The following is an 18982-nucleotide window of genomic DNA, read 5'->3' as shown; positions in this document are numbered from 1 at the left end:
TCAGAGGGACGCCTGCAGACCAGACCAAGCTCCCCGCCTGGCCAGCCCAGACACCCATGACGGGTGGTTTCCGGGGACCAGAGAGGATCCAGCAGCTTTCTGGCCAGTCCCAGTCACCTCTTCATTCCAGACCCCCAGTCCTGGGTAGGAAGCAGTCAGGATGGGTGACTTTCCGTCATTCTTACCTACCCACCTGTCACTGTTAAGGCTGCCCCAATCCTTAGCAGGCCTGGGGGAAGCAGGAGGTGGTGAGGCACAGAGACCCAGCACACGTGGCAGCCCGTACCTGACTGGCTGCTTCTTCTGAGGTGACAGACAGGGCTCCCCACATAGGACAGCAGCACCAGATACAGTGCCTGACAGAACCCGGGCCCGCTTAGTTCAATGACCCCCCTCCCCCACCCGCACCCCCAACACCACCCCCTCCTCCATCCTCCATGGAAACAAACAGAGAGGAGCCTGGTGAGGGGCATGTCATCATTTTAATGATGTAGATCTTTGGTGTTTCCCTCATTAGCAGTCAGACTATCCCCTCTCCTCCCACCACAATGTTTCTATGATGAGTTACAAACAGAAAAGAAATCACATTTTCATACTAAAAACAAAATAATCAGAGCCTTGATTTCTCCACTAGAAACTACACGTACAGTTCAAGATTCCACATGCAACACCTTAAGTCACAGACCGAGACCTCACACTCTGACCTGGAGTCTCATCCCCTCCCCCAGCCTGGGGCTGGCTTTGGCCTGGGCTCATGTAATACTGCCACCCACAGGTGCTGCTCTGAGGGCTGGGGAGGGGGCAGGGGGAGAGGAGCTTGGTGGACAAGCCCCGGGGGCTGGCCAGCCTACACCCCCCACTCCTGAGTGAGGACCTGCCCACCGTCCCTTGACCCCATCCTGTATCAGGCAAGCAGGCTGCTCCCTTGGCTCCGTGGTTGTCCCCCATCAGTAAGTGCAGGAAGGCCCTGTCTTCAGGAATCTGGGAGCCTGGCCTGAGCCCTGGCTGTGGTCTCTGTGGGGTAAGATGCTAAAGAGAGGCTGAAGCTCTGGAAGGCTCAGAGACACAGGTGGTTCCTGGGGCCCAGGCTGCTCCTCCTGCTCTTGGGCTCCTAGTGGCCCCACCCGTGCCACAGGGGGCCAGGGCAAAGCTGCCCCAGCGGCCACTGTCCCGGATGGTTTGGCCCCAATCTGGAAGACAGTTCACCCTCCTGGGGCTCTCTACCCAAGGGTGAGTCTCTTCAGCCATGTTTCTAGGACAAAGGGGGGGGTTCATGGCAGGGATACCCACTTCCTCCTCCATTCACACGGAGCACAGCAGTATGGCTCCCCTGGGCTCCAGATCCTGGAAGGTTCTAGTCCCGAGGCAAGCCCTGCCCATTCGACTGCCTCATGCCCACTGCCTCTGACTTCACTCGACATCCCCCCCCCACCCTGCTCCTGTTCCCTGATGCAGCCCGCAGCTCTTCCGCGCGTACAGTTCCCAGTCAGCTGTGAGGTCCGGTTTCTGCTCAGCGGTTCGAGGGGGAGCACCAGTGCACACATGGGTCTCTACCTGTTCCGTGGCTCCCTGCTGGGGCCTGCAGCTTCCCCCCGGCCGCTGCCACCGCCATCAGCAAGGTGATTGTTACTGGTCAGGTCGCAGTGCAGGGTTGGTCCTTCGGTGCCGGGAAGGGGGAGAGGGGAGGGGACCGGGGAGGAAGGCGGCAGGGGCGGCTGGGGTGGCTGGGGCGGCTCCCGCCCGGGGGCACCAGGCTGGTCCCAGGAGGCTGTCCGGGGGCTCAGGCCCCGCTCTGCCAGCTGCCCAGGCTCCGGGAGCAGTCCCCGAGAGGCGGAGGGCCGGGGCGAGGCGGCGCGGGCAGCCGCGGGCTCAGCGCCGGTCTGGGAGCCACGGTGGATGCGGTGGCTGACGATGATGCTGTTGCCGAAGCCGCCCATGGAGGCCATGGTGGTGCTCTGCTCCCGCTGCACCACGGCCGTCATGCCCCCTTCCGCCATCAGCCGCTGGATCCTGCTGAGGGCATCTTCCCCGCTCGCACCGGACTCTGAGCCCTCGCCTGGAAGGTAGGGAGCACAGGACAGAGGGGGTTCGCGGCTGACCGGGGCCACTGAGGCAGGCAGGCCACCGTGAGGAGGAGCTGGGGGATTCTCTGCCAAAAGCAGGAACGAGAAGAGTCCAACTCCCTCTTTCGGAGGATCAGAGACTTGAAAGCTAGACAAGATTCCCCAAATGGTCATAATTCCCATTTCTGTTCTACTGGTGGGGAAAGTGAGGCTGAGGATGGCATGAGGTGGCCAAGGCCACTCAGCCAGTTAAGAGGCAGAGCTGGACCAGAAGGAGGGCATTTGGCACAAGTGGCGGGCTAGGCACTACATGAATGAAGGTGGCTGGGGTGGACACAGATGGCTTACTTTGTCTGCTGTCTCCCTGTCCGGGAAACTGGGAGACCTGGCCCGGAGAGAGGGCGTGCTGCCTGGTGTGTGGAAAGAGAGGGCAACCCACAGCGTGTGGCCCAAAGGCAAATAGTCTGCTCTGCCTCATTTCAAAGCTGTGCTGTCTTCCCTCAGTGTTGTTCTGTTTACTTCCTAAAAGCCCACGAGGAAGACTGGGTTTTTAACTGTTCCCTAGAAGGCATTCTGTCTCCTCTCTTCCCTCTTTCCGAAACCACCAGCTTTCCCAAGCTGTTTCCCATTTACTGTTCTCCTTGGCTTGCGCTGGATGCCTGATACCCTCATCCTTCCCTGGAGACAGCCAACTGCCCAGGCCTGAGGCTTCAGCCCACATCTCCAGGGAGGGAGAGAAGGTTCTGTTCCTTCCCCAAAGGCCTGGGCATTCCCACTCCCCTTGTGGGGGAGCAAAGGAGGCTCTGGCTCAAATCCATTCTGTGCTCACTAGCTGTGTGACCTTGGATGAGTCCCTTAACATCCACCTTGCACAGTGTGCCGGGCCAAAGAAATGGGGTAATGGGCATGGTGGGCACTTGGCGACGGCTGTGGTGAATAACCTGGGGCCTGGGAGTGGGGCTCCGTCCTGAGGGACCCTCCCTCCACCTGTGCTCAGCCCCCTGGTTGACCCAAGCCTGTGGGCAACTACGATCAAGACCCCCTGGGGCTGCCAGGGCTAGCACTACCTATCAATTTATTTCCTTCGGCTACTTGCTGGCCAGTTTGGGATTTTGCAGATTTGGGGGCGCTGATGGTGAGGGTTTTTCTTTTTTTGGGTACTTATTGTCAACAGCTATTTTTGTAAGACTTTTTTTGCTCCCTCCCTGTCCAGTCCCTTTTCTCTGCTTGCCTTGTTAGAGCTGGATTTCCAGCCAGCCAGTTCCACAGCTTCGCGGTGGCTAAGGCCCCATTAGATCTTTCCCTCCTTGTTAGTGCTTGGCAGCCTCACGCCATGGGTCTTCGTCAGGCGCTTCTCTTCAGCACTAAACAGTGGGGACTCGGCCTCAGCTTTCACTTACATGCCTGCGGTTTGCATTTCTCCCCTTTTCTCCCCATCAACGCTCCCCATCCTCCCCCAACCCCCTAAGGCGGCTGCCCTTCCCTGCTTCCCCCTCCGACAGCTCAGCGCCAACTCCCAGGGCAGAAGAAAAGTCTCTGAAGGGCTCTTAGCACTCCTCTCAGGGGGCAAAGCCTTCCAACAGTGGGGCAGAGGGTAAGAGGAAAGGTCAACCAGGGCCTCGGTGCCAGCACAGCTCCTATCCTGTGAGCCCAAAGGGCTGCCCGGCGAGGCCCCCTGGGGACCGCTCTGTGCTCGCTGCCACCCCCACTGCTTTCCCAGAACTCTGTGCACGGAGGGCCTTCCCAGCTGGGTCTGGGACGTGCGGGGGGCTGGCCCGAGGCCTGCTGGCGTCGTCGCTCACTGTGCTGGGCTCTGCCTAGCGAACTATCAGCTCTTTTCATGAAGCTCCCTTCCGGGGCCAGGACAGGGCTGCCTTGGGGCCCCCAGGGCGGTGCCACAGCCAGGTCCTCGGAGAGGCCCTCCTGCCCTTTCCCACTGCACCCGTGGCTCTGGCCTTGGCCATGTCTCACCACGACTGTGGTTGTATTTCGTGACTGGGCTTCTTGCTTATTACTTCCCTTTCCACCCAGCCTCCACACTGCTGCTATTACCATTCTAATTAAGCTCAGATTCACTGAGTTCTAGTTAAGTCCCTAATCTGTTTAAAACCCAGAAGTTCCAAGGGCCCTCAAAGTTGTCAAGATGCCTTAGCATGACATTTAAGGGCCCTCTGGTCAGGTCGTAGCCACTTCCCTGACCATCCTCCCTTCCTGCACCAATGATCTTACCAAAGCCAACGGGGCACTGCTGTGAGCCTGCCTGCCCCTGCTCACACACACTGGGGACACCCTGGGGATGTCAAGGTCAATGTGAATACCACCCCTCCCACCTGGCCTTCGGGGGACCCCAGCTGGGAGTGGCTGCTCCCTCCCTGAGCCCTCGCAGTGCCCCACGCCTCCGTGTGTGTCATCTCTGGCTGTGGTATCTCCCTCCTGGGCTGCAGGTCCCTGCAGGCCTCAGAGTAAGTTTTATCTATCTTTGGGTCCGGTGGCTAATGCGTGGTCTTGCCCTTGGTGTCCATCTGTCACGTGAACGTGTGGCTGAATGAAAGGGCTCCCAGGCTGACTACAGGTGCTCCAGACTTAAGGTAGTCTGTGAAACCTGGTCACACGTCACCCTCTGCTGTGCGGGAAGTGCTTAAGCGTTTGTTCCCTTTCTGGGCTTGCTTTCGAAGGAGAAGACAATGCTCTCATCTCTGAAGCTGCTTCCCTCTGCGATACCTTTGGATTCCTGGTGCCTAACCCAGTATCAGTCATATAGTAAGTGCTCAAAAGAGACCAGACGGAAGAAGTTAAGCTGTGCCCATGGCCGGCTTCCTCACGGCTAGTGCACACAGCTGTGAGCTGAGCTGCTCTCTCGGGGACTCCAAGCCAAGGCCAAGAGCCGCTGGAAGCAGCCAGCACATTCTGCAAGAAGAAGACACACTGGAGCCTGAGGGAAAAGGCAGCTGTGGCCGGGGATCCAAGCTATTAGCTCTAGGAGCAGTGGTGGCCACAGAGGTTAATTCTGCTGTCTCCTTCCCTAGCCAAAGCATTTCTTTTTGCCTTTGAAAAATGGGAAATTGAGTTAGTGTTGACAGGATATCTTTTCCTTGGCAAGTTCTAAGGTACTTTCTGGGTGCGGAGGCCAGGATGGGATCAGCAAGTTCCCATAATGCCCTGTAACTGCATTTAATTCTGGGGCTTTCACTGCCCAGAAGAGGGAAGCCAGGCTGAGTGGAAGGGAAAGGAGGAGCTGCCTTTCCTGCCCTCGGGGGACCCGTTAGCCTTCCAGCCCCTCGCTTTCCACCTTTGCTGTTCCCTGGCCCCAGGCCTGGGCTACTGCAGCGGGGCTCTCATCTGCACCAGACAAGAAAAGGCCCCTCCAGCGGTCAGAGACAGACAGGAGTGAGCACAGCCAAGCTCAGGGGCAGGCCGCCTTTGCCTTCACACAATCCATCCATTCCACAAACTTCCTGAGTGCCTACTGTATGCCGGGAGGCACTGGATCAGTGTGGGGAGCAAAGAGCGAGCCCAGGGAACGCTCCCCTCCATTTCCGAGTGACAGGGTAGGGAAGCTTTGAAGGTGGACAAGCTAAAAAGCTGATAACTTGCAAACTTCCCCTGTGGAAGGCTCTTCCTGGAAGTCCTATAAAGAGCTGAAGAGACTTTAATCCAATCTTTAGAGGGTCAGAAAATGAAGAGTGGCCTGGAAATCCTTCTGTGCTGACGGGAAAAGGGCTAAGGGAGGAGGGGCAGCCCCAGAACGTGAGTCAGTCAGGCAGGGCCGTTTCCCCCACTAACCCCCCTGGGCCTCTGGTGTGTAGGGGTGCACAGGTGTTCCCGCCCTGGCCCCACCTTCTAGCGAGGCCCAGGAAAAGGGTCACCTAACTTCACTAAGGGCTTCCTCTACATGTTCCTGCAGCTGCGGCCATCAGTTTGCCAACACGGAGAGAGAGGAGCAGGGGTGAGAGCGGAGGCAGCGGTGTGCGGAGCTGCGACGCCTGCCTGCTGGATGGGAAAGGTGGGCCAGAGAGCCAGACTCTTGCTTCCCGGTCCCCTGCCTTGCTACCAGAGTGGCAGGAGAGGCTGGTGGTCCGGGGGGGAAGCACCTCAGAACAAGGCTCCTGGCGCCAGGAGAGATGGAGCTGGTCAGTGACATACCTCCCCACCACCCACACCTTTACCCTTACTTCTGTCTGCGTGAGGGGCTTTCTGAAAGGGACCGGGGTGCTGAGAAGGGCTGGGGTGCAGAGCTCCAGGCAAAGGTCATGGGCCCCAGACCGACGCAGCGAGCTACCTGAGCCCACCCTGCCCGCACTCCAGCGCCGGATGGCTGCACCTGCCGCAGAGTGCCTCTGGCCTCTGAACAGCTCCCCCTCCGCCACCTGCTCTCCTCTGGGGCGAGGAGACACGATGGGAATGAGGTGCTGGCCTCTGAAACTGGCCACAACCAACGAAGAGTCATGGGCCTCAGATGAGGATGTGGCCTGGGCCCAAAAAACGGACTCAATTTTTAAAAATCTCCATTCACGGTGGTAAAGGGACAGCGCCCTGCGTGGGGCTCCAGGATGGAAAGCTGCTCCCTGGGAGACACAGGCAGATCTGTTACTCTGCTTCCCGCACACCACGGCTCTTCCACGGCCGTTTTTTGAGCAAATGGCTCAACACAGACTCAAAGCATGTATGTGTGGCTGGAGGCTGCCTTGTCTGAAGCTCCGACCAGCAAGGGGGCTGGGGCGCGGGTAAGGAGAGCAACTGGGTGAGAAGAGCCTGCTTAGCACAGCTGCCGACAGACTCCAGAGTGGCTCAAGCTCTACCGCTGGGAAGTGCTAACTGGTTCTCCGAAGTGTGAGGCCAGCACAGAGCCAGGGCTGAGGCTGGCCGAGCCACACCTGAGGAAGGTGAGGGAAGGGGCTGCTGGTGTGCCGGCCGCAGCCAGAACGGCAGGGAGCCATGGGTGTAACCGCAGCTCGACAAGCTACCCTGTGGGTCAGCCCCGAAGCCCAGGCCCCGCGTGCTCGTCCCGCAACAAGAGCCTGTGGCACTGAGTCTCTCCTGCAGGCTCTTCCGTATCTAGGCCACTTCCTGTGTGCTCTCTCTGGAAGAACAGCCTGGATCCTCCAAGTTTTACAGAAGAGGGCGGTCAGGGTACTTGGTGAGAGCTGAGCAGAGCTGTACGAGCAGCTCAGCCTGCTGGGAACAGTGAGCCAGATCAGGGAAACGCTGTTCCTGCCTGAGGAGGCTCCTCGCGCCACCGGGGGAGCGTTCCCAAGCAGGTAAGAGGGTACTCCTTCGGAGAGGGGAGGGCCCTTTCTCAGCACCACCTGTCTCTGCGGAGGGGCCAGGAGGGGTGAGAGGACCCCCAGTCGTAATTCCCCTCTAGAATTATGTGACTCTTACCTTCCCCAGGACCCGAAGCCGCTGTCCCCGGCTCCTGTAGCTCCCTCTCTGTCTGCGTTTCGGCATTCTGCAGCTGAAGGGCCAGAGTCTGGGTGCCCTGAGATGTCACGGAGGTGGCGGGGTTCCGGGGCTGCAGCCCAATGGCGTTCATCAGACCCATGTCTCTGTCTGTCCTCCACGCAGCTCTGCTAGTTCTGGCGGGGGGAGAGGCAGACAGAAGTCAGGCAGGGCTTGGGACAGCACGCCTCCCAGAGTCCCACCTGTTCCCCACCGACCCTCAGGGCACAGCCCCCTGGAGCAGAGGCCACAGGCTCCGAAGACAAGCCCTGTGCTCCTGCGGCTCCCTCCCGACGGCAGGTCATGCCTCTGGATCAGGCCAAGCTCTGGGACAATCAGAGGAGGCTGCAGAACCACCCAAGTTTGCAAACCAGCTAGTTCTGTCACTCCCTTAAACAGTGAGTGTCTTTCTGGGGAGGGAGAGGTGGCTGATCTTAAGACTTATTTACATTCAGGAAGCCACGAGCTGGCATCTGTGGGACAAAGGGTGAGCAGCAGCAGAAGGACCTTTCCTCTCTTAGCTTTTCCTTCCCTCTAACTATATGCTGACAGGATTCCAGTTTAAATTCTTGGCATCTTCCCTGGCTCTCCACTTTGGAGGAAAAGCCCTTCTGGGCTCCTTCAGGGCCTTCCCACAGCAGGCCCTTGAAGGCAGGCAGCACAAGCTGACCTGGGAGCAAGGCCCAGGCCCAAAGCCGGCAGCCCTCTTCCCTTGGGCATTTCCCCAGGTGCCAGCCCCTTGGGAGAGCTGGGGCTGGCAGCAGAGGGAGCCCAGGACTTCCGTGACAGGCACCAGCCACTCCTTTCTAGCTGCTTCTGGGGACTATTCCTCTAGCTGTGCCCTATAATTCCTCTAGGAAGCAGCGATTGCCTAAGGTGTATTACTGACCCAGCATTTTTTGTCAGAATGTTCCAGTCTTCATTAATAAATTAAGTGATAAGTGGGTCGGTACCAGGTTTCTACTCTCTGGCCCCTGGGGAGGGTTTGTCCCTGGGCTACAGCTCTGAGCAGCTTGGTCCCCGAGGCCCTGGTCACCTGCAGCATTGTCCACAGATTCTCCCTGGGCCACAAGCACACTTCTTGGGGACAGCATCCCTCCCTAGTGCTGTCTTCTCCCCTTACCCCAGTGTGCCCAGACACCATGGCCAAGATGGGAAAGGGCCACAGGATGTCCTAGTTTGTTCTCAATCAAGATTCTAAGAGCAGAGGTTTTGTTCTCTTCCTCAGCCATAGAATGCTTTTCTCAAATGAAACTGCAAAAGCTCAATGCATGAAGCAGATCAAAGAGGAGCTGCTGTGGCTGAGGAGAGGCACTCAGAGAGCCCAGAGCAGTCCGAGGGCACTGCTCGAGAGCCCATCCGAAACAGGAGGAAGGGACAAGCCTCCCTCCTGCAGCTGTGCCCTCCTCCTTCCCAAACTCACCCAGGCCTTTCACTGCTCCTGCTACTGGAGTGGACCGTGAAGACAGTCTCGTTCAGCTGGTCCCAGTAGTACTCAACACCAGAGTTTAAGGCCCTGAAAATCAGTTGGGAAGAGTGGAGGAGAAAAGGTGGAGAGCATTAGAGAGAGAAGGGCCAGAACTCCTCCCACCTCCTGGGCTTTGTGGACTGTGACCCAACAGCCCTCTTTAGTCTCTCCTGGGGCGGAGCTGAGACCAGGACGCTCAGTACTGGAGCAATGCGGACGACTCTCCAACAGCCCAAATGCCTGTAGTGGTGGGTTTTTAGTCTCTTCCTTCCTCTGAACAATGCCTAACAAGCTCCTCCTTGGGCCTGAGAGATAGCTAAAGAATAGCCACCCTATCCGTAGGCAGTGGGATAAGTGTTCTTCAGACATAAAGAAAGGAGCTAAGATGGCAAATGAGAGGCTGGGGAGGCCCTGGAGAGACAGGGTGCCATAGACAGCCCCACCTAAAGTCCGGACTTCGTGCTCCAAAACGGAGAAAGCATAGGCTCTTGCCACTGGGTCTTCCCTGCTGCCATGGGGCAGGCAGGAAGGAAAATGAGGCACCTTACCATTCTTAGTTCTCCCACTGCCAACCCTGCCCTGCTTCCTCCCTTCCCTGTAATGGACCATTAAGCCGTTTCTTCTAATCTCCCATGGGCACTGCTACCAGAAGGGAAGCAGTGGCTTCTCATGTTTCTATAATGACCTACAAAGCCACCCCAGGCAGCAGTCCTGTTACACAGACTGCTTTGCTTTTAAGGATTCCTTCCTGGAAGAGGTGTTACCTAGCAGTCACTGTGGTTGAGGGTGGGGTGCTGGTGGTGAAGGTGGGGACAGGAGATGGGGAAGAGGTGTCTGAGCCCATCAGAACTCTGGTGTCCCTGGGGCGTCTGGCTGGCTCAGCTGGTAGAGCATGGGACTCTTGATCTCAGGGTCGTGAGTTTGAGGCCCACGTTGGGCACAGACCTCACTTAAAAACAAAACAAGGGCGCCTGGGTGGCTCGGTTGTCAAGCGTCTGCCTTAAGCTCAGGTCATGGTCCCAGGGTCCTGGGATCGAGCCCTACATCGGGCTCCCTGCTCAGCGGGAAGCCTGCTTCTCCCTCTCCCACTCTCTCTGCTTGTGTTCCTGCTCTCGCTATCTGTCAAATAAATAAAATCTTTAAAACAAAACAAAACAAAACAAAACTCTGGTGTCCCTCTGGAGACTGAAAGAGATACTCAGAACAGCCGGCTTGGTTCCTAAATGGGAGGGGGCACGCACACGTGCTTGAAGAACCGTATCCCCCCGCCAATCCAGATATTGGAGCCCTATCCCCCAGTGTAACTGTAGCTGAAGAGAGGGTCTTTAGGAGGTAATTAAAGTTCAGTGAGGCCATAAGGGTGGGACTTGAATCCAAAAGGACTGTGGCTTTATAAGAAGAGTACAAAAGTGGGGTGCCTGGCTGGCTCAGTCAGTGGAACATGCAACTCTTGATCTTGGGGTTGAGCCCGCGTTGGGTGTAGAGATTATTTAAAAAAAAAAAATTTTTTTTTTTTTAAGATTTTCTTTATTTATTTGACACAGGGAAACACAGCGAGAGAGGGAAAACAAGCAGGGGGAGTGGGAGAGGGAGAAGCAGGCTTCCCGGGAAGCTGGGAGCCTGACGCGGGGCTCGATCCCAGGACCCCAGGATCATGACCTGAGCTGAAGGCAGATGCTTAACGACTTAGCCACCCAGGCGCCCCTATTTAAAAATTTTATTTAAAAATAAAATCTCAGAAAAAAGAAGAAAAAGAAAAAGAAGAGTAAGAAAGAGATCTCTCGCTTTCTCCACCACGTGAGGATGCAAGAAGACAGCCCTCACCAGAACCCAACCCTGCTGGCTCCTCATCTCAGACTTCCAGCCTCCAGAACTGTGAGGAAATAAATTTCTGTTAAGATCCCCCAGTCTGTGGTGTTCTGTAATGGCTGCCCGAGCTAAGACAAGCTCTGACAAAAGCCAACTTTTTAACCTAGAGGCCTCGGCCATCTTCCTTTAATGGCAGAGCTTCTTCAACAAAGAGCAGAGAAATCAAAGCCAGTGGGTCATGAGGGAAAGGCCAGCTGTGGGGGGGGGGGGGGGGGGGGGAGTGAAGTCAGGATTAGCCAGGACGGCACCTGAGGGCCTGGCTGACAAGGGACCACGTGTCAGGAGGCTGTGCTACTGCAGGTGAAGGGGAACAGGCCTCGGCTGAAACCCCTCATCTGTCTCTCGAGGGTCATGAAAATTCTGGGGACTGGACTTCACCTGAGGGCACACGAGCGTCTTTGGAGGGAAAGAGCCACAGCCAAGCACAGGTGCTCTTCCTTCCCTGTCTGGTCTAACCGCTCTTGGCTACCCCCGGGGGCCCGCAGGGCTGCGGATTTGGTGTGATCTTCTTCAGACCATCCCTTTAAAAAGGAGCAGCTCCTTCCTCTTCAGAGCATTCAGCTATTTTTGTGGGTGTTGTCTGAGAAGAGCAGGGGCACTGCAGGGCAGGGGAGATAGGAGAGGACCTTCCACGACGGAAGAGGCAAAGGGCCAGAGGTCAACAGCAGAGGCCTCCAAAAACAAAGCCATCATTGCAGAGTTTGCTGAGCATGAGGCCCCATGCGAAGCCAGCTGCCAGGGAGCCTCTGATTTACAAACTTGTCAAGATTTATTGACAGGTGGCAGTACCATCCGGGGCCCTGCCAAATCCTTCCTCTGTAATTCCTGCCAGCCAGGGCCGGGTAGCGACCACAAACTGTCCACACTAGACCTATGCTGAGCCATGCGCTGCACGACCAGGAACCTTCCTTCCAGTCTCAGAAGACAGGCCACCTGAAGGCCCACTCTCTGGGCTGGGACTGTCAGCATGATGCTGATGATCAAAGGGTCCCCTCAACCACTTTCCATCTGGCAGCATGCAGTGTCAGCTCAGAGCTGCGGATTCGGGACATTCAGTGATGACGTCGACGGCCAAGCAGAACGAGACAACGGAGTCTGGCAGATGTGCTTCTCCCGCCCCCTCCCCATCCTTTCTGGCCCCCACCAACAGGTCTACTGGAGCCCTGACCTGTTCTACTTTCTGTGGTCAGAGCAGCTTGACTACAACAAGCTCGTGTTTAAAGTTTGGTTAAAATTCCAGGTACTGGACCAAGGATCAGAACTGAAGACACCCTGTCTGGCGACTAAAACTCTTAGCCTTCAATACCCAGTATCACTGATTTCTGTCTACAAGCTGAATAATGCTCCCAACTATCTCTTTTCTCCTTGGGTCTTAGTAAGGATCAATGAGTCACTGTTGGCTCCGGGTTCTTCCTGATAGCCAGGCAAACACACAAAGGGCTGAGGAAGCACGGGAAGGCCGAGCAGGGTCAGCCTTTTCAAAGGGACTTACTTCCACTTCACCCTAGGCTTCCTTCAGCACCATCTGTAAGCTGTGCTTCTGGGCTGGGCTCAGTGACTCCCTCACACCTGGGACCTTCTGGGGCTCCCTGAACATGGCTAGGAGCTGTCCCAGCTTCCTCAGTGGTGACCACGCTCTCATGCAGATTATGGCTCCGATCTTCTCAATTTTTTTTTTTAAGATTTTATTTTTAAGGAATCTCTACACCCAACATGGGGCTCGAATTCACAGCCCTGAGATCAAGAGCTGCACGCTCCACCGACTCAGCCAGGCAGGCACCCCTGAACTTCTCCACTTCTAGGGAATATTCCCTTTGAGAACATTCTTCTTTCATCTATCACTTACATGCTATTTGGAAAGAAGGACGGGCATTTATCCCCGCTATCCCTGCAACGTGGGAAAGAGTTGGCACCTGGCTCTTGTGGGACAGCCGGAAAGATGAAGTCTCTGTGGCTCCTCTTTTGATTGAGGGGTGTGCCTTTCTCTTCCTTGGTCAGTGATGCTTGATTGCAATCACTGTTTACAGCGGTAGCTTCCTCTTAAGGGACAGAGCTGGGGCCTTGTCAGGGGTGCCACACTCAGCCAGGGGGCCAGATGCCCCACAGTCCTGGCCTAGTTTCTTCTGGCATGAGTCCCTCAATTCTGTCTTCAGAGCTGACTCTGAGAAGCAGTGGTCTTCCCAGCAACACCTCCCCCCCATTTGTAGGGCTGATCTATGAAGCCGGAAGTGAGCAAGCACCCCCTCACATCAATCTGGTACTTCACACCCACTATGGTTATTGGTGGGGGTGTTGGCTGGCCTGGCAGTCAGCCAGAGGCACAGCAGCAGCTTGGGAGGAGTGGCGGGGCGGGGGGGGGGGGGGGAAGCAAAGCAAAGGAGAAGGGAGGGCCTCACTGCTAGGAAGGGTGGGGTGACCGGGCTACCAGCCACCCTAATGGCTTTGCACAGGGGCTACAGGGCTAGTGTTCGTCTCCTCGCCTGTCATCAGAATGTGGTTCCCTAGAGCGATGGGAGTATTTCCTGAGGCCCTTCTTCTACTATCAGCGGGGTTTTAGTACCACCAAAAGATGCCCAAGGGGCTTGTGACCTCTGTCTGTGCTTGGAGAGAGTGTAGAGGCTAAGACAATGGAGGAGAAATCAAGAGGCAGAGAGCAGGAAGCGGGGTGCAGCTGCCGGTGTCGGCGGATGAAGGCAGACAACCACCTGTTCTGGGGCGAGGGCTGTAACCCCGGCCAGCCGGCTGCTGTGCCCTCGGGAACAGCTGTGCCAGAGCTCTGTCACCAGGGGAAGGGTGGTGAGCCTCAGGCCAGCTGCCTATCTACTGGAGAGACAACAACGCTGAGCTCCTACTGTCCTATTCGTTTGTTCTCCTTGTTCTAGGCCAGAGACCAACCACAGACTGTTCAAAAGATGTGAACATTCTCGCTTCTCCTCTCTCATTTCCCTCCGTGTCAATCACCTGACCCGCTTCAATGCCTCAACGTGATCTAGAGCTGCATGCTTTACCTGAGGTCTTAAGAGAGCAATGAAATCACATGGGTGTTCTTGTGGTATATTTTTCTGTGGAAGAGCGTACATGGTTTCCATCAGAATTTTCTTTATTTATTTTTTAAAGATTTTATTTATTTGACACAGCGAGAGAGGGAACACAAGCAGGGGGAGTGGGAGAGGGAGAAGCAGGCTTCCCACGAAGCAGGGAGCCCGATGCGGGGCTCGACCCCAGGACCCTGGGATCATGACCTGAGCCGAAGGCAGACGCTTAATGACTGAGCCACCCAGGCGCCCCCATCAGAATTTTAAAGTTATTCATGATAGAAAAAAGGTTAAAAAATCAGCTGTAGGAAAGAGCCTGGAACTAGAAAGTCAGGAAGCCTAATTCTGTCACTGATCTATCTGCTGGGAGGCCTGGGCTGAGTCTTCCCGTCTTTACCTGAATACTGCTCCATCTTCCCTGCCTGAAGCCAAATCCCACAGATACGAAGGGGACTGAGAAGCGGAGAAGCTGTGAACAACTTAGGACAAAGTCATGTCTGTCTTAATTTACATGGTTCCCTCAAATATGCAGCCCTAAGATTTGGGGCATTTGCCAGAATGACCCAAGAATTCAGGAGAAACAGCAACCCCACACAGGCAGGCCAAGCTAGCTCTCCCTCGGGCCAACACAACTTGGTCTGTGGTGGGCCACTGTTCGTGGTGTCGACTGCTAGTGCCCCCTTGATCGGGGAAGAGGCCTGAGTTCCTGCGGCTGCGCTCCCCAGGCAGTCCGGGATGGCTCCAGCCTGCTGACGCTGGATGTCGCAGACGACATATGGGGAGACAAGAGAGAAGAGAGGCCAAAGCCAGCTTCATGTGTGGCTGAGGTGTCTGTGACTCACACCAAGTGCGGAGGCCGGGGTTTCAGACATAAAAGCCTCTGGGGGACCACGACGAACTGGAGGTAGAGATTCTGCCTCTGTGGGAGCAGGTCGATTTTACAAGGGCAGGGGATGGGAGTCTGGCTGGGACAAAGGGTTAGTGGCTGGCGCTACAGACAAGACCATGTTGAAGGAGGATGTCTTGGAGAAACAGGGAAAGAAAGGCCTGTAACTACAGTGTTGGTTAAGAATAAAATTATGGTCCAGAATTCTGTGCCAGTTTTGGAAACGATGCCTATCAGAGTCCTCTTATGAACTCCTAAGAGGGTGAGATAAGATAATCAGTCTCATGTGCTTTGGGGAAAAAGGCAGAGCTCAGAGCAGACTGATCCCAGGACTACGGTCAGGCCAGAAGGAAGGCAGAAACGGAGAGACCCAGTGCCAGGACTAACAGCAGCACAGTCGTCAAGGAGGCCGGTCTGGTTCTGGAAAGGCACGAGCAGCTAGTGAGAGGGGCCCTCTGGACACAGAGCCTGAGGAGAGTGCAGCTGGCAGACCGTGGTCGCAGACGGCAGCCTCTCTTTGGGAGGGGCTCCAAAAATGCAGGATAGAATGAAAGAGCTGCCCTTAGAATTGGGTTTCCTTTCTCCTGAGCCACTGACCTAGCTCAGCTGACAAGGGCTCAGTCACCAGTCACCTACCAGGCACAAGAACTGACCCAAATACACACCCTAGGAAAAATCACCAAAGGCCCTATCAAAAGGCAACGCAGACACTTCCAATAGCCAGAGACCCTACCAGAGCAGTCACGCCATGCTCTGTGATCCACAGAACACCCCTGGAGAAGACTCTGCGCCAAGTGAAGGACAGCATTAGGACGGCGTGGAGGCAGAAGTGGCATTTAGTCGGCTGGAACCCTGCGGCGGCCCACACAGCAATCAGCCTGATCTGCACTGAAGCACAGAGCTTCACGCGCCCCACCTGGCTGGGTCTGGAAATTGATGACAGACCTGGCTGACTCCCAGGGTCTCAAGTGAAAGAAGAGACCTCTATCCTCCACAACACCAGGGGAAGGGGAAGGGGTGTCATCAGGACCCAGGACAGAAGTGTCCCCTCCTATCCCCTACTTCAAGACCAGATAACAAGCATTTTGATTCTAAATGGAACTTTTCAATTTGCCTTCACTGTTACGAAGCACAAGCAGAAAGGAAAACAGGCAGGACACAGAGCCAGGCTGCTAGAGATCAGTGGCCTGACAAATTAGGGCTTTAACAATACTCTATTTCCAGTTTTATTTCTTAAGTTATGTCTGTGGCATTTACACAAACCTAAGACCACCTGTTGAATTTTTCAAAAGGTGTTTAGAAAAGAATCTTTGATATCTATGCTTTTGCCTGCAGGGAAACTTTACTATCAATAGGTAACCAGAGAACAAGAGAAAACAAAGGAAAAAAATACTGCCTTAGATTTAAGAAGACATAATAACTAAACCAGTCTTTTGAAGATTTCTGGGACAGAGAGCTAACCCTAGCAACCCTAAGTGAAAAGGGCCCTTTATGGAGTGACGCAGAGAATGCGGCAGGCTCCAGCAGAATTTCGATTTCCCATCTACAAGACCCCACCTCACGGCCAGACCCACAGACGATGCCGATTACTCCCGTCCTCGGCCTGGATGACCCCTCCCGCCCACGCTGCCGCCCACCCTAGGCCACTCACTCTGGTCGGCAGATCACCAGGTCTCCTTTGTTGGTACCATAGGCCAGGCCGAGCCCTGGCTCGGGCAGCCAGCGGGCAGAGTTGATGCTGACATGTCTCCGCTGGTCGGCAGGCATGGGGTAAAGGACGTTGAAAACTCTCTGGGTGGGGGAGAAAAGAGGGAAGAAAAGAGAATTCGAGGAGAAAAATTTGTTACCAAGAATAACAAAGTCCCTTCTATGGCCGGGAGCAAGTTAACCACAGGGAGGAAAGAAGGCCTCTTCCACATACGGCAAACTTGGGAGGCTGGGGCCCTCTCACTTTAGGAGGAAGGCTAGAACTCTCTCGAGCAAGACTAGGGCACACTTGGGCTTTTCTGCAGGAAGCTTGCTTGTGCTCTCCTTACAGCCTTTTAGCTCTTTTCATGGCTGTAAGGCAGCCCCCTGGAAAGGCAGTCAGAACTCTGTTCACCAGGAAGGCCTGCCGCTAACTTTCCCCTGACCAGACAGACCAGTGAGAGTCAAGCTCAACTGGGAGTCCCGTTACCATGGCAATCACAGCTCTCACAGCAATGGGGAACTGAAGGTGATAGGGGGGCGGGAGGGGGTGATAACACCAGAGAACATTCTTAATTCATCTAATTAAAAGCAATGTTAAAACTGCTATTGTTAAGGAAACCTAAAAGGTGCACTAAGATGTAGGAAGCAGGGGAGAGGGGGATCTTGAACCAGGTACGTGATTTCTTTCTAGCTTATATAAATCACCATTAAATAGATCATTTCCATTTCTCCAAGGGAGAGAGTCCCCTTCAATAGTCTGCTTGTTTCCAAAGCTACTATTTTCTCAGGAGGCAGCTTAGCTGTGGCTAGGGTTTGGACCGGAGGTGAAAGAAAACCTCCGATCTCTCTGGCCACTGAGCTGCACTATATTCCACAGCAACTGTAGTCAGAGACAGGGGCAGGGCAGTGGGAGAATGAAGGATGAGGACTTTCTTTCGAGTTAGAAAGCCCTGGGTTGGAGTCCTGACACCACTTCTCTAGAATAGTGACATCTCCAGATCTCAGTTTAAAAAGAGACAGCACTTGGGGTGCCTGCGTGGCTCAGTCAGTTAAGCATCTGACTCTTGATCTCAGCTCAAGGTCATGAGTTCAAGCCCCACATGGGGCTCCACGCTGGGCAGGGAGCCTACTTTAAAAAAAGAGAGAGAGAGAGACAGCACCAACAGCCAAATGATTGGAGAGATGAAAAGACATGTGTAGAAAACGCCTGGCACAGTGCAAGCTCATTGCTTAATAGCTGTTGCTATTATTACCAGGAATCTGCATCTGGGGCTTCAAAAAAGGTCGTTAGGGTCTATGAAAAGGATAAAGCCAAGAATCTATAAACTGGGGTTTTAGTCAATGTTTTCCCTTTTAGCCTCTTCAGGCTTTAATCTATAAAACGGGGATGAACTACATCTGCCTTTCCCTGCCCCCTGATGGAGGGAAAAAAATGGGAGACCAAACGAGATGTGGTTTAGAAACTAATATTCAAAAATGAATTTAGGGCGGTACAATAATTATTACTTTTCAGATTATCCGGATGAGAGATTTAAAATTCAAAAAAGAAAAAAAAAAAAGGAAAGAAAGGACGTAAAAACTGGCTAAGGGTCCATTGCACGTACACAAATGAAGTGATAAGCCCTGGATGCGGGAACGCTTGTTCATGTGCCTTGGGCATCTACCTGAAAGGCCTTCCCCGGGACGGGCTCTAGAATGGAGCGGAGAACAAGCAGCACGAGTTCTCAACATCCTGACACCTACACAGAGAAGCCTGTTGTGACGATTTCCCAGGCTTTGTGGTGCTGAGAAATGTGCCTGGGCAGCCGGTGGCACGCGCCAGAACGGCCCTGCGCCGGTCCGGAAGTTGGATGGGTCTCTTACAGATAAGGAACTGGCTCTCTTTTGAGGCATAAGGCTGACTGCCCCACGGCTGCCACTTTAAGAACCTCCCCTGCCCTCCCTTTTTGTAACTCCAAATGTAAGAATGAGCAAGAATCTTTTGTCTAACTGAGGAGACTACTGAAAAAGAGCCCAATGGAGTTTATCAATTTCTAAACTAGTCATGTAGAACGTGGTTGCTTGACCTTCGGATCGTCTCTTCCTTGCACATATGAATCTGGGAGGCGCCTCCAACAAACCTCCGCTACTACTCTTTTCCAGTCTCGATGGCCGACTCTCCATGAAGATGGCAGCGCCTGCCTTGCTCTGCACACCTCATCAACCCTTTTCCTTCACATCAGGGGCTGGGCTGTGGTGTCTTTACCCTTTCTCACAGAGGTTTTCCTTCCCAGAAATCAATGGTTTCTGTCCCCCCAATAGGTCAGATGGTTAAATATGAGTTGACATATATACTCAGAGGACAAAGTGGCTGGGATCTAACCAGTGTGGCCAGTGTGGCCAGGATCACTGACTGTTTAATTTTCCTTCGCCTCAAGGGTCAGTGGCATGAGTGAGGGGACACCCAGGGTTAATTAAGGAGGGATGTGTGTTAATCTCAGTGGGTTGGGCGAGGGGAGCTTTGGTCTTGGCCTGTGGCGGCCCTACAAAGCTT

At 54.8% G+C, this 18982-nt stretch overlaps 1 protein-coding gene across 13 annotated transcripts in view; it reads right to left on the bottom strand.

The window, feature by feature from the left end:
• Positions 1 to 463: 463 nt before the first annotated feature.
• The window catches only part of AMBRA1 (autophagy and beclin 1 regulator 1), a 170953-nt gene continuing 152434 nt past the window's right edge, over positions 464 to 18982 (bottom strand). For 11 of the 13 annotated variants that reach the window (XM_078058089.1, XM_078058088.1, XM_036104955.2 and 8 more), the window contains 4 exons: positions 16412 to 16551; positions 8926 to 9018; positions 7446 to 7639; positions 464 to 2056 (listed from right to left, as the gene is read on the bottom strand). In XM_078058089.1, the coding sequence (XP_077914215.1) occupies positions 1551 to 2056; positions 7446 to 7639; positions 8926 to 9018; positions 16412 to 16551 (933 nt within the window). In that variant the 3' untranslated portion in view covers positions 464 to 1550. Of the gene's footprint in view, positions 2057 to 7445; positions 7640 to 8925; positions 9019 to 16411; positions 16552 to 18982 lie in introns of those variants that run through there. The other 2 variants (XR_013442347.1, XR_013442346.1) reach the window with 2 other exon arrangements.

Source organism: Halichoerus grypus, chromosome 11 (assembly GCF_964656455.1).
Source record: "Halichoerus grypus chromosome 11, mHalGry1.hap1.1, whole genome shotgun sequence".
Taxonomy (NCBI): domain Eukaryota; kingdom Metazoa; phylum Chordata; class Mammalia; order Carnivora; family Phocidae; genus Halichoerus; species Halichoerus grypus.
Note: the sequence above shows the minus strand (reverse complement) of the source record. Positions and strands in the feature narration are given on the sequence as shown.